The sequence below is a fragment of the Peromyscus maniculatus genome, chromosome 18 (genome assembly GCF_049852395.1).
Source record: "Peromyscus maniculatus bairdii isolate BWxNUB_F1_BW_parent chromosome 18, HU_Pman_BW_mat_3.1, whole genome shotgun sequence".
In the NCBI taxonomy this organism is placed as follows: domain Eukaryota; kingdom Metazoa; phylum Chordata; class Mammalia; order Rodentia; family Cricetidae; genus Peromyscus; species Peromyscus maniculatus.
This window is the reverse complement of record NC_134869.1, coordinates 4,797,025-4,811,379: the sequence shown is the minus strand read 5'-3', so window position 1 is coordinate 4,811,379 and position 14,355 is coordinate 4,797,025. Positions and strand designations below refer to the sequence as shown.

General features: G+C 43.9%; 2 protein-coding genes and 1 long non-coding RNA gene across 3 annotated transcripts in view; 2 read left to right on the top strand and 1 right to left on the bottom strand.

Annotated features, from left to right (window-relative positions):
- Window positions 1-14,355, top strand: part of LOC143269222 (zinc finger protein 431-like) — a 223,037-nt gene that overhangs the window by 121,366 nt on the left and 87,316 nt on the right. The window lies entirely within an intron of this gene.
- Window positions 1-14,355, bottom strand: part of LOC143269225 (uncharacterized) — a 115,901-nt gene that overhangs the window by 63,389 nt on the left and 38,157 nt on the right. The gene's annotated exons all lie outside the window — the stretch shown is intronic.
- On the top strand, window positions 3,247-11,989 carry LOC143269219 (disks large homolog 5-like). Its single transcript, XM_076554258.1, has 5 exons — window positions 3,247-3,454; window positions 4,528-4,711; window positions 9,970-10,085; window positions 11,024-11,118; window positions 11,286-11,989. Exons 1-4 carry the CDS (start codon window positions 3,261-3,263, stop codon window positions 11,049-11,051), a joined length of 522 nt encoding a protein of 173 aa, XP_076410373.1. The 5' UTR covers window positions 3,247-3,260; the 3' UTR covers window positions 11,052-11,118; window positions 11,286-11,989.

The following is a 14,355-nucleotide window of genomic DNA, read 5'->3' as shown; positions in this document are numbered from 1 at the left end:
ACAGAGAGAGTAAAGTCCCCTGAACAGAGCTAGAGGCTCTCACATTTTAAATAACAACCACTAGCAGGGCAGGAGCTACCAAGTATTGCTTCATGTCAGTGATCCCTAAGGTTTCTGAGTTCCTGCCCTCTCACTAGCCAGTCATCTTCCCTCTACCTTGAGTGTAGGACTGGGACATCACTCTTCCTGTAAGTATCTGTTCTTGGTGTCAGAGGGCTCACCTGTGGATGCCCAGTTCATAGGTATTTTCAGTCACACCTTTCAATGGTTGATAACATCTTTGCTAACATCATGATGGATGGTATGTATTCTCCTGAAGCTTTTGGCAAAAGTTTCATCTTTACCTATGTGACTTATCATTGCTCTGACAGGACCCACATAATCCTCCACCATCCTCATACATTGTAACTGCCCTGTGGATCTTCTCTGATGTGCTTATTCACATCATGGAACTGATCTTCCTTCCCCATTATACTGAGCTAATTTCTTAGCATCCTTTATTTCTCATCTTGTTAGAGATCATCAGGAAGAGAAGAGCCCTTCCTGGGCACAGTTTGGAAAATGAGTCTTGCCCTCCATACATGATGAACTATTGAATTAGAATGAAATAGATTCTAATGAATCAGAGAGATCTCTGGATTGGAAGGAGGAGGTGTTGAAGGCCTTCCCCTGTGTCTCAGGGAAGACTCCTGGAAAGGGCAGCTTGGCTTTTGGTGAATTGGGCAAGAGTTTGTTATCAGATAGATGAAAGCTGTTGGCAGTGACCCTAACAGTCCCTTCTCTGGAAATTCTATTGTATCCTGGAGAACCCTTGGCATCTTTTGTGAAATCACCAGTGTTGTAGCAATGCCGAATGCCCTTGAGGCATTCATTAAGTGCATATAGGGTTCACCAATCAACATGTTGACTAGATTGAGCATACTGACTGGAAGAGAGATCTCTGGTTTTTTAGGGAGGAGTTGAGACCAGAACTGGACCTTCTAGTAATGGGGTTCAGTAGCTATAATCATCTGAAGTCATAGGCCTATGCTGCTTCTCTGGGTCCCTAAAGAGCAGATCCAAAGTGGAGGTTTCTGACGGTTAGTTGGCAGAGGGCCAGGAATGGTCAAGGATGCAGTGCTGTGCTAGGACCTTTTTCAGTTCATTCTGACTGTCAAAGAATGCCAAAAGAGGCACAGAACCACTAATGAGGTATCAGGGTAGCATGTTGCTGCACTTTATTCTCAGTGGATTTCTGTAGGTTTCATGGATATCTGATATAAATACCAGAGAACAAAACTTTCCATCCATGTACCCAAGTCTGAGACATTCAGTGTCTTTTAGTCCTGCACACAGGTTATCAGGCAGGGAGGTAAAAATCACCAGGCAGTCCAGGACTTTCTTGCATCATAGCAGGTATCTGGTGACAATTCCAAGCCAACATGACTGGCCTTGATTATGCCTTTCAGGGACAGTGGGGCTGCAGTAGGGCCTGAGGCATATATCTATCCTCAGAGATTGGAGACAGACACATCGCTTATGGACCCCAGTTTAAGGATATCTGCTCTGAATTTTGGGCCTTCGTTGGGTTCCATGCATTTCCTCTCACTCAGGCCTCCTCTTGGGACTCCAAATGATCTCTCTTGGCCCTTTGCCATTCATCTGTACAAATTCACTGTGTTTATGTACCTATAGGGACTACTAGGAAGGCATCATCCACACCTGTCTTCCTCACTGAGCAGGAGCAGCAGCTGAACCAGGTTGATAAACTGACCCTTCAGCTACAGATGCTGACCAATGAGAGGAATGAACTGCTGGAACTCATGGCCCTTTATAACAACAATGAGTTGAACAACAGATATTCATCATGCCCTTTTCCCTGGTAACTGTCTTGACTCGACTGTGTCCTGAGTGCATCTGAGAGGCAGAACTGAAACCTGTAGGAGTGAGATTTGACACAGGCTGTTCTAATTCCTCCAAATGAAAAAGCAGAGCCTGTGGCCTGAATCATGATCTACAGACAGGCAGAAAGGTGTAAGATCACAACATGCATTTCAAGAGGCCTTGGCAGACATCGGCTTTTAGGAGATGCTTGGTACTCTGGGTTGAGTGTTTATATTTATTTTTGCTTTTTGCTCTGGGAATAGGCTGAAAGGCCTTGTGGTCCTACTTGTCCATCTGTGTGTCTGGAAGGCTTGGAGTTCATCCCTGCTCCTCTCTGGTCTTGTTCCTTATACTTTGAGGCAATACTCCCTACCTGCATTTCTTTGACATCCTGTGTGTGGGTTCATGTGTGTGAAGTGCTCTCTAAGGGGCCCAAACATTGCAAACAAAGCAGTGGCCGGTTTTGCCCTTTTCACTTCTCTCTCCCTTGATAAACCATTAGATTACATTCCTAAATTTAGTCCCCAAAGTTAATTCCCTTTTGTGGACACTGACTCATTCTTGAAAATAAACACCAAAGTTCAACAATCAAAATTCATTACTTGGTTACACTGGCTAACCTGTCCCATCAGAGCTCAACAATTTACCCAGCACAGACTTAAACTTCTCTACTTAAAAACCCACTGTTAAAAAAGCCTGCTGCTTGCTGTGTGCCTTCGCCTGCTCAAGAGACAGGCTCCCAAGCTATGCTTGCACTGCTAGGTTAATAAATCTCCTTGTGCTGAGGATTGTGTGTCTGAGTGTGTTCTGTACTGTCTCTGAGAGGCTCACTTACTGTGTGTGTGTGTGTGTGTGTGTGTGTGTGTGTGTGTGTGTGTGTCCGTCCTTTCAGATCCTGAGAGTCAGAGATTGATAGTAGGTCTGAATATTCACATGTCTCAAAGATTTCTGGTGATGGAAGTGCTGAGGCCAGGGAGCCCCACATTGAGCATCACTGCTCTCAGCCTTTGTGCTCATCCTGGTCCGTCATTGGATTCCCCTTGGGTGTTTATAAAGCTATCTGAATGTAGTGCCTCCCCATGGCAATACATATCATGAGTTCTGGGTATCCTTGTAAGGAGAAAGAATCTCTGTTCTCAAGACAGTGGGAATGTCATTGCAGATTTCAGATACACCCCCATCTGTGGCACAGACTGCTCAGACCTTCATAGCCAACTAGTCTGTTCCTAGAGGTCTACTGAGGGAGCTCATGTAGCCCTGTCTCCTTCCCTATTCACACCCAGCCTTTCCTGGCCATGGGACAGTAAGGCAAGTCTAATGCACATCAGGAGGTCCAGTATAGAATTCAGGGTGTGACATCCAGTGGGCTAGGGTAGTATAAAACAGAATCTTAATTTATGTGTTTCCTGAGGCCTGTATTCATGGGGTTCTTTGCTCCTGGGGCCATGCCCTACCACAGGCTGAAATCTGAGCTGGAGATGCTGAAAACACAGCATAAGAAGGAGATGTCAGATGTAAAGAAATTCCCCAAGGAAATTTGTGAGGCTTCGTACAAGTGCAAGGAGCTGAGTGAGCACACCAACTCCTACCGGTGAGTGCCTAATTTAGATGGGACCCCTCAAATTGTTAAGGACTGCTTCAGGTATTCTGATGTTTTTCCAGTCCTGCCTGACCCAGCTGTCAGGAGGAATCTGTCCCATCCACCTCCTGCAGCCAAATGGTCCCAAAGACACACACAGAGGCTTATATTACTTACAAACTGTATGGCCAATGGCTTAAGTTTCTGGCTAGCTAGCTCTATCATCTTAAATTAACCAATTTCTATTAATCTATGTTTCCCACATGGCTGCTGCATGGCCAGGCTGCTGGCATGTTGCTCCTTGGGTGGCAGCTGGCACCTCCTCTACTTCTGACTTTCCTCTCTGTCTCTCCTGGATTTTTCTGTCTTGTTCCATCCTGCCTTGCCATAGGCCAAAGCAGCTTATTTATTAACCAATGGGAGTAACACATATTCACAGCATGTAGAAGACATCCCACAGCAGCTTCTTCCCTTCTTCACCTTTGAACAAAGTTGGGCTGTGGTTCCAGACTGTTTACCTCTTAGCAAGCAGCCTGCCTTATATCTATCTCTTGGACTTGTGCCTCCTAAACTGGGTTCTCCTAAGAGTGAAGAGTCTGAGAGCCCCTCCCAACATTTTCCTGTCAACTTCTGGAGCTTCTAGAGAGAAAACATGGTTTGCACCATGAATGTTTTCTGTGGCTCTGGCAGGAGCTTACAGAGCTGGTTTCTATGGGAAACATGGATGGAACATATTCCCACTGGGTCCTCTGTCCGCCTTAGGGCATGGTTTTCCTCTACCTGCTCACATTTCCCCAATACTGTGAACAGTTAAGCACCAGGGTGTGTGTGGAGGAAGTGGGGGATCCAGTTTTCACAGGTACATGGATCCCTTTTGCTGTCAGGGTATTCAGAAGTAGTTTGAATCTTTCTGTAATTTGCCTATTCTCTGGCTTTGGCCTGCACCTGAGTGATGCTGCCATGGCTAATGTGGGTTCCTGCCCAGGGTTCATGGGGATGGGGACATGGGACCTTGCAGGAAGATGGTATTAGGAGGCAGGAGGGGCAGATGGAGGTAGAGCTCATCATTTTTGGTGACATTTCAGCACCCTCTACTGTCAGCTCCTGAGTGAATGGACTCAGCTAAAGGAAAAAGTGAGCACGTTGAAAAAGAACAACAGAAAGCTGCATGGGGAGCAGATTTTACTACAAGAGTCCTGCAAGGAGTCCAGGAGGCTCTGTGAGGAGGCTCTTGAGAAGATCTATGACCTCTGCACAAAGCAGCAGCAGGTAGGTTGAAGCAGCAGGGCCAATATGCCCACTTGTCTAACCATACACACACATATACATACACCCATGTAACCATCTACTCACTTTTCCAAGTGACCCATCCCATCCAATAGTTCATTTCTGTGATCATTCACAAGTCTTTCTGGTGAGTTAGACTCTTGGAAGGCACTGCATGACTGCCAAGGAATCCTACAGCTCTGCTAGAAGCTGCAGTGCATTAAGGGAGATTAGTAAATCACATACCACTCACCTATGTGTCAGTATGGTAGGAGCAGTGTTATGATGGGAGCCATTTAGGGAGTAGCACAGAGATCTGAGTGAGTGAGGTCAAGGGTCTTGGTCTGATTTGCTTGGCATGGGTGTTATGAGATCAGAGGCAGAAACAGCATGGAAGGAGGAACGTCCTAGCAAGACTAATACTCAACTTCATATGGAAAAACAAAAAACCCAGGATAGTCAAAAGAATTCTGTACAATAAAACAACCTCTGGAGGCATCACAATCCCTGACTTCAAGCTCTACTATAGTGCTACAGTAATAAAAACAGCTTGGTATTGGCATAAAAACCAGCATGTGGACCAATGGAATTGAACTGAAGACCCTGACATTAACCCACACACCTATTAACATATAATTTTTGACAAAGAAGCCAAAAGGGTACAATGGAAAAAAGAAAGCATCTTCAACAAGTGGTGCTGGCATAACTGGATATCAACGTGTAGAAGGCTGCAAATAGATCCATATCTGTCACTGTGCACAAAACTTAAGTCCAAGTGGATCAAGGACCTCAACATAAATCCAGCTACTCTGAACCTGCTAGAAGAGAAAGTAGAAAGGAGTCCTGAATGCATTGGCATAGGAGATAACTTCCTAAATATAACACCAGTAGCACAGACACTGAGAGAAACAATCAATCAATGGGACCTCTTGAAACTGAGAAGCTTTTGTAGAGCAAAGGATACGGTCAACAAGGCAAAGCAACAGCCTACAGAATGGGAAAAGACCTTCACCAACCCCACATGTGACAGAGGACTGATATCCAGAATATATAAGGAACTCAAGAAATTAGACATCAAAACGACCAACAGTTCAATTGAGAAATGGGCTTTAGAATTAAACAGAGAATTCTCAACAGAGGAAACCCAAATGGCTGAAAGACATTTAAGGAATTGCTCAACATCCCTAATCATCAGGGAAATGCAAATCAAAACAACTCTGAGATACCACCTTACGCCTGTCAGAGTGGCTAAGATCAAAAACACTGAAGACACTTTATGCTGGAGAGGATGTGGAACTAGGGGAACTCTCCTCCACTGCTGGTGGGAATGCAAGCTTGTACAACCACTTTGGAAATCAATATGGCACTTTCTTAGAAAATTGGGAATCAATCTCCCCCAAGATCCAGCTATACCACTCCTGGGCATATACCCAAGAAATGCTCAATCATACCACAAGAGCACTTGCTCAGCTATGTTCATATCAGCATTGTTTGTAATAGCCAAAACCTGGAAACAACCTAGATGCCCTTCAACTGAAGAATGTATAAATATATTGTGGCACATATACACAATGGAATACTACTCAGCAGAGAAAAACAATGACATCATGAGGTTTGCAGGCAAATGGATGGATCTAGAAAAAAATCATCCTGAGTGAGGTAACCCAGACTCAGAAAGACAAATATGGTATGTACTCACTCATAGGAGGATGCTAGATGTGGAACAAGGATGACTGGACTGCTACTCACATCACCAGTGAGGCTACCTGGAAAATGGGACCCCAAGAAAGACACAGAGAAATGGATGAGATCTACATGAACAGCCTGGACATGAGTGGGAGCAATGAAGGGTGAGGGTCAAGGGAAAGAGAGCGGGAGATCCTAGCTAGATCAAGAAAAGAGAGGGAGAACAAGGAATAGGAGACCATGGTAAATGAAGACCACATGAGAAAAGAAAGAAACAAAGCGCTAAAGAGGCCCACAGAAATCCACAAAGATACCCCCACAAAAGACTGCTGACAGTGGTCGAGAGACAGCTGGGACTGACCTACTCTGGTGATGGGATGGCCAAACACCCTAATAGTTGTGCCATAAACCCACCGAAGGACTGAGGAATCTGGATGCAGACATACACGGTTAGGCCCTGGGTGGAGCTCTGGGAGTCTAATTAGTGAGAAAGAGGAGAGTTTATATGAGCGAGAATTGTAGAAACCAAGGTTGGATAAAGCACAGAGACAAATAACCAAATGAATGGAAACACATCAACTATGAACCAAAGGATGAGGGGCCCCCAACTGGATCAGGCCCTCTAAATAGGTGAGACAGTCGATTGGCTTGATCTGTTTGGGAAGCATCTAGGCAGTGGTACCAGGTCCTCGGCTCATTGCATGAGTTAGCTGTTTGAAACCTAGGACTTATGCAGGGATGCTTGGCTCAATCTTGGAGGAGGGGACTGGACCTGCCTGGACTGAGTCTATCAGGTCGATCCCAGTCCTTGGGGGAGACCTTGATCTGGAGGAGGTGGGAATGAGGGTTGTGGTGGGGGGAAGGGGAGGGGGGCAGGAAGGGAGAGAACAAGGGAATCTGTGGCTATTATGTAGAACTGAATAGTATGGTAAAATAAAAAAAAAACTAAATAAAAAAAATGAAGCAATGGATCTATTTTAAAATTAATAAGTAGACTTCTTTTCTTTCACAGCATAGAAGTAACTTTCCAGGAAATGTCTGGTTTGTCTTACTGGCTTCACACATAGAACCTGACATTTTGATGCCCACTCTAACAAATATTTGGCTGAGTTCTTAGGAAAGATTCCTCCTCATAGTTGTATAGAGTGCGCATTTCAGGAAAGTGCTGTGGGTGACCTAAGTAGCCTCCTACTGACTAACTGGGGCTGTTTTCACATAATATGCACTGTAATCCAGTAAAAAGTTGTTGGGTAATGACAATGGTGATTTCCATTCTCAAGTGCAATCAATGTCTTTTGTGTTAGAATCTGGGCAGGTTTAGTGAGGAGACTATGATGGGTCAACTTGGATCTATCAGGAGGCTTCATGTCCAGCCCTCTTCCATGGGCACTTGGTATTGTGTGGTCAAACTCAGTTGTGCAGAGGTTGTTACTTATATGTACAATCATTGAGTCTGTGAAAAAAAACTGTCCTAGGAGGGGAAATAATTTCAGGCCAGGGCAGAAAAGCCTGGCTGTGTCTAAGAGGCTTGTAGACAACAGGGAGGACCCACTACCTCTCCCTGTAGTACAAAAGGAGTTGCAACATTCCAGCCTCCTCCCTTCCCCTTCTGGGTTCAAGAGAGGTAGGTGTGTGTGTGTGTGTGTGTGTGTGTGTGTGTGTGTGTGTGTGTGTGTGTGTGTGTGTGTGTGTGTATTTGTGTGTTTTCCTATGTGTAATTTTGTGGGTATGAAAATATGTGTTTGAGCCTCTATGTGTATGTTCACTCACTCACGGAACAATGGAACATCTTTACGAATGGTGGAGACAGATTTGAATGAGAAAGTACTGTGCCTAATCTGGTTAGTACCACTTTGCATCAGTCAAAGAACAGATGATGTTGTCCATCATTCTGCATGTACACACAGCTCACTACAACAAAAGACAGAAAACTGATGAAGGCTAAAAGTTCTTTAGGTATTTTCTGGTTTTTCAGGTAGAGGCAGAATTATTTATCTGCAAAAAAATCCTCTCGAGAAAAACAAAGTAATGGGGTCCATGAAGGTGAGAAAGAGGCTACTGAGAAGAGGAAAGGCTGCCTGAGGGTTTGTGTCCTTCTCTGCTCTGGGTAAATGGTGGCTGACAACTGATGACTTCCCTGAATTCTGTTTTGTTTTTCTCCTCATTGCCTGCTGCCATTTTCCTTTCACCTTTGCCTAACCTTGGTTCAGCTAACCTTGTCCTTGGAGCTTGGCCTGGACTCTATTCCCTGAGAAATTCTGAACTGCAGAGATGCTTGTGACTGCATCTCAGCCCAGCAGAAGTCGCACAGCTATGCTGAGGTATGAGAAGAGGCTGTCTCAGTGCACCCCTTAGGCTCCTCATACTCTAAAGCACCCACTCCATGTTGTGTCTGCAGCACTCAGAAACTGCTTTTATTCCAAACTTCTTCATACTGAGTTAAAATTGGCCTGATGGAAGGTTGGGAGAAATGAGAACTATCAGATATTGGTAGGATTATAAGATGTTGTAGGCCTGTGAGAAGCTCTTTAAAATTATTCAGAATGTTGAATGCACACTCCAAGTGGACCATTGATTCCAGAATGTAAAGTAGGTGTCCACAGAGAAGAGAGGACAACAGGGTTACAGCAGGACTCATCAGAACACCCCCAACTAGAAACTACTCAAATGCACATCCTTGATGAGTGCAACATACAATGTGGTCCATGGAATATAGTTAAACATGGAATAATACATGCAATCCTTTCGCTGAGTTAGTCAACCTTCTGTTACTCAAAGAAATACCTGACACAGTCATCTTACTTGGAGGAAAGGTTAATATAGACTCCTGAGTTTAGAGATTTTCTAGTTTCTGAGCATGTTGCTTTGGGCCTAAATTGAGGCAACCTATGCTTTAGAGAGCTTCTTTAGGAGGAAGCTGCCCTCCCTGGAGGCACTGGGAAGCATTGAGTGAGAGCAAGGGGCTGGCCCATTACCATCCAGTGGTCCTGTGCTGGGGAACTAAGCCTTCAATTCGCAGACTGGAGAACTTGGTAGGAGAGCTTGGATTACTGGTAAAGGATCCCTGGGGTTCAGCTGTCTGTGTACAGGTTTATAAGGCAAGCATTACATTGACTTATCTGCATACTGAATTCTTCTCCCAGATCACCAGGCATGCATGTGTTATACAGACACACAGGCAGGCAACACCTGCACATATAAAGTAAAAATAAAATGAAAAATTATCTAAACAGAGTAAAAGTACACAATCTTCTCCACATCACTGTGTTCAGAGCATCTTGTGTTTTCCTTTCTCTCTACTGGAATCTGGGTAGAGAGGCTGTGGGTTAATGAAAGGTCACTTTCTTCTTCATAGTATCCCAGGTGATCTCATATTACATCAGTGTTTTCTGGTAAAGCAAACATGGAGACAATGTAGTGTGCTTGAATGTGTGCATCCATGTACATGAATGTGTTCAAGTGTGTGTGTGTGTGTGTGTGTGTGTGTGTGTGTGTGTGTGTGTGTGTGTGCATGCGTCTATATGTACAGGGGTGCAGGAAACCCTCTCCTAAAAACACAATGTTCTAATGAACAGGAACATCAAAGACTTGAGGAAGATCTTCAGTCCCTGATGAAGCAGAAGGATATGCTCACCCAGCAAAGGGACTTGGCAGCAAAGCTGCAGCATCACTTCACTGTGTCCCAGATGAGGTAAGAGCCCAGGCTTCCAGAAGCAGGGGGATCTAAGTGGGTCCACTGTACGTGGATCTCTGTCCTCTTGAGTTTCTGTTCAATTGGCAAAGCTTACAGCCACAGCCAGGAAGAGAACACCTCAGAGTGTCATTGCTGACTCAGTCAATAGGAACTTATGTCCAAGAAGCAATATGCTTTCTCCTTGGTCTTATGGGGATTGTGTTCCCTCCTTCCCTTCTGAGAACTCTAGTATGCTCCGAGTATATCAAATATAGATCTCCTCACAAATATTCCCATGGCATCCAGAAACCTACAAGGGGAATCATCAATCATGAAGGAAAGTGTGTCCTCCTACAAATTTATTTTCCATCAGGAACATCACATTTAGAGATAAGTGTCTACCCTTTGGCAGATTTGAATACAGCAGTCTCCTGCTGATTGCAGGCTCTCTGCAGTGTTTATCAGTTTCTCATGAGAAGATTTACTCTGGTCATGAACAGAGTAGGAGTTGACAAGTTAAACCCATGCAGGGGTCTGGGCTGTAGGATTAATCAGAGCGTTCTCTGCATTGCTGTGTAGGCTCCACTAGAGGGCAGGCATAGAGTTTTCCAGGAGGTTCTCATTCACCTGGTATCTAATCAAGGCCAGCTGCATCTTCCCTGACCTGACCCTCAGACCTTGTCATAGTGATATTTCTCCAAAATTATGTCTTTGGACTGTTGGAGAAATATGCTGTTTTTTCTAATCCAGCACAGTGTGTATTTTCCACTTCAACTTCTAGCAGTTTTTAAAAGTTGAGAAAAAAATCCTGCCCAGGGTCTCTCTGACCCTTTTGCCTTGGGGAAGCAGGGAATGAACTCAGCTGAAAGGTAATGCTCGATTGTCTAGTATGTCTGAGTATATCTGAGGGGAGGTGGCTCCCCCAGGCTTGTGCCCCAGCTGCCTTTCTCCCCTAGGTTTGAAAACCTCCAGCAGGAACTTTAGCAGACCACAGCCCAGGATGAGAGCCTCCTGCAGATGGAGCTGCTGAAGCAGAAACACTATGTCTCAGGCAAGTAAGCCACCATTGAGCCCCATCCCCAGCAGCCAGGGTGTTCATGGGGTGTGTTTCCTTCCTTAACTTTTGTTTACTAGGGGTGAATAGGCCCTGATTTTCTTGCCATGTGCACAGCAAAACTGTTTCTGAATCATATTTTCTTTTCTGATTTTCCCTGACAGTACCTGTTAAGGAGACTGGGAAGGCTGGAAGAAGCCAAAGACACCTTGAAGGCATGACATTCTACACTCCAGGTTCAAGGCCTCCTCAGAAAATGCCACCTCTTTTCAGCTTTGAACTCACTCTTGAGGCAAATATCAACCTACCATGAGGCGGTCCAGCCACAATCGGATCCACATCTGTTGGCTCACTATCCCCAGATAAAAGTTTGTGTAAAAACAAGTCTAATATACAGAGAACACAACACAAATTACTAAGAACCCTGACTCCATATGTGATGGAAATCTGACAAGGAATACGGTGTTAATGTCACACTGCCATCCAGACAGACCTCACCAAAAGCATAAGATTCTCTCTAGTGCAGTTTTCAAGCTGAAGCCATGCCATGGGCAAGTGTAGCTGAAGATAATTCACTACAGAGAATACGCCAGTTCCTCACCTCTTTTGCTCTTCCATAATGAAATTCCAAAGGAAACTGAAATTTTCCTTCTTTTTTTTTTTTTGGTTTATATCTTAGGATATTTATGCTTTGGTTTTTGGTTTTCTTCATTTTTGTTTAAGGTTGTGTTAAATTTTGTTATACTTTTCTTCTTGTCATTGCTTTAATAGTTTGCTAAGTCTATATACTGTATAAAATGACTGCTGTGTTGAAAACTCCCATTGAGTAAAATAATGTATTTTATGAATAAAATAAATTTCAAACTTTTCACTCTAAGACTCTTCTTTAGTCAGATGAGGTTTCACACGCCTGCAAACCCAGAAATCACAGGCTTGGATGTATCTCAGTAAGTTCCTGGAATCTTGGGCGGCACACTGATTTCCCAGCCATGGGCCTCTGGGATACACACGGGGTGGCGACTTGGATGTTGGTGTATAGCCTACCTCATGGATACCAACTACATAATAGAAAAGTTAGACATATGGTATCCTTGAGGTCATATATTTAGCTACCAGTAAAATGTGGTACACTGTACACACATGTTCACCGAATCTTCATGTAGACCAAATTAAAGTGAAACACAAGTATATTGTTCCAGGCCACTCAGGAAATGAGAACGCTCATTAAACTTGTATAAAGGAAATCAGGAAGTGAAAAGCAATGTGCCTCTGGTTTTCTTGAAATATATCATGAGTGATAAGTGAACAGCAGAGCTGATTTCCTGCAAGACAATTTAGGATATTTTGTGGCGCTTTTGTTTATGCTTATGGGTGTTTTGCCACCACATACATGCAATTCCCACAAAGGCCAGGTGAGGGCAGATTCCACCTGCATTTTAAGTTAAAAAGATTTGTTAGCTGTCCTGTGAGTCTTCTGAGACAGGAATAAATGCTCTTAATGGATGAGCCATCTCCACAGTCCTGTAATAGGCCCTTGTCCTCCCAGCCCTGTGTGCTGTATTAGGTGGATTGGATCACTCCCCACCAAAGACTGAAGTTTATTGAAAACTGTAGGGACAGGCATGCTAATTGTCTTAGGCTGCCACACATCCATTCAGGGCTCTCATAGGTTCAGGATCCTGCCCCAGTCACTGACTGTCAGATTGGAACAGATTTGCTAGATCTCTTCTAGGCTGACAACACCTATTAAGCCAGTCTGATGTAATAAAAATTGAGAAGACCCTCCTGGGGGTAGAGGTAGGATGAGGAATCCCTCTTGATGGTCCTGATAAGCAATGTTGGGAGGAACCCAGAACTAGGTAGAGTGGATGGAGTCTGTGTCAGGAGCCACATGTCTCTGATGCAGAGTGATTCTGTGCAAAACTAAAAAAGGAGAGAAGTGGTTGAAGCTGCTCTTTTACCACAGCAGATCTCAGATCATATTGAGAAAGTTCTTCCAGAGACTGATTTACTCTGGTGAAGCTCCTCTGGAATAGATCTGACTCCTGAGACTGACAGTGAGGCAGAGATTTAATGTGTAAAGAAAGTTATCCCCTGGGTCTCCAGACTGGAGCTCTCACATCAAGGGTAAAAAGAACCTACTGTCCTCTGATCTTCCTGTGTGTGTGGGAGGGGGGTGCCAGGTCTTACCCCACTGAAGCTAAGACATCTGGTCTTTAATTCCTCACTTAAACTAGAATCTCTCCATCTCATATAATTACTCATTTAATTAGATTATTGTGTGTTGCGTTTGAGAAATTTCAGACTTGTGTTATTTTACTTTCTCGCCCAGAAGGTATAGAAACCTAGTAGGCCAGCATCAAATCATCACCTAAAACACAGGTTAAGGGATCGTGACCATGTGGATTTATAACTGAGATAAGGCTGTTGTGAGACCCAAACTACTCTAAAAGTTCTCTACCTGGCTGGTGCATTGGTCATGGTTCCATTGGTCTAACACCTTATTGGATGAATTTCTATATATACAGAAGGCTATTTTTTAGAATGACTTAGAGGCTGTGCTCCAGCTATTTGAACATTGGCTGGCTATGATGACAACGTCCAAGAATCCAGCAGTTTCTCAGTCCACTACACTTGATGTCTCACCCATCAGTAGTATAGTCTGGAATGCCAGAGAAGTTGGCTCCAATGCCAGTGACGGAATGAACTTGCTAGCAAGGTGAGACCAAGCAGCTAAAGAGCAAAAGCTCCCTTCTTCCATTTCTTTATATGGGCTTCCAGCACAAGGCCTGGCTGATTACAGGTGGGCTTTTTGGGCTCAAAACATCTGAGGTAAAGGTGTTTCTTTCTCCATCAATATCTAGATGAAAGGAATGTCTTCCTTATGAAAAGATCTGATTACATGTGTATCTTCTCTTTTCAAATTAAGCAAAAATACCTCACAGGTGTGCTCCTCAATATTTGGGTTTTGCTTAATTGCAGATGTAGTAAATTTCACAACCAAAAAGAGCCATCACAACTTCACCCCATGTCAACTTGACACACAATTATATCTTTTTATATCATGATTAATTTCCAAATAGAAAATAACCAGGTCATAATAATCCCTAAACATGATATAATTATTCTAAGTACAAGACAAACACATTATGTATTAGACCAGCTCAAAATTATGCCTAGCATGATTTAACTATCCCTGTACAACTACAAGCACATTATAAAGTTAGAGTAAGT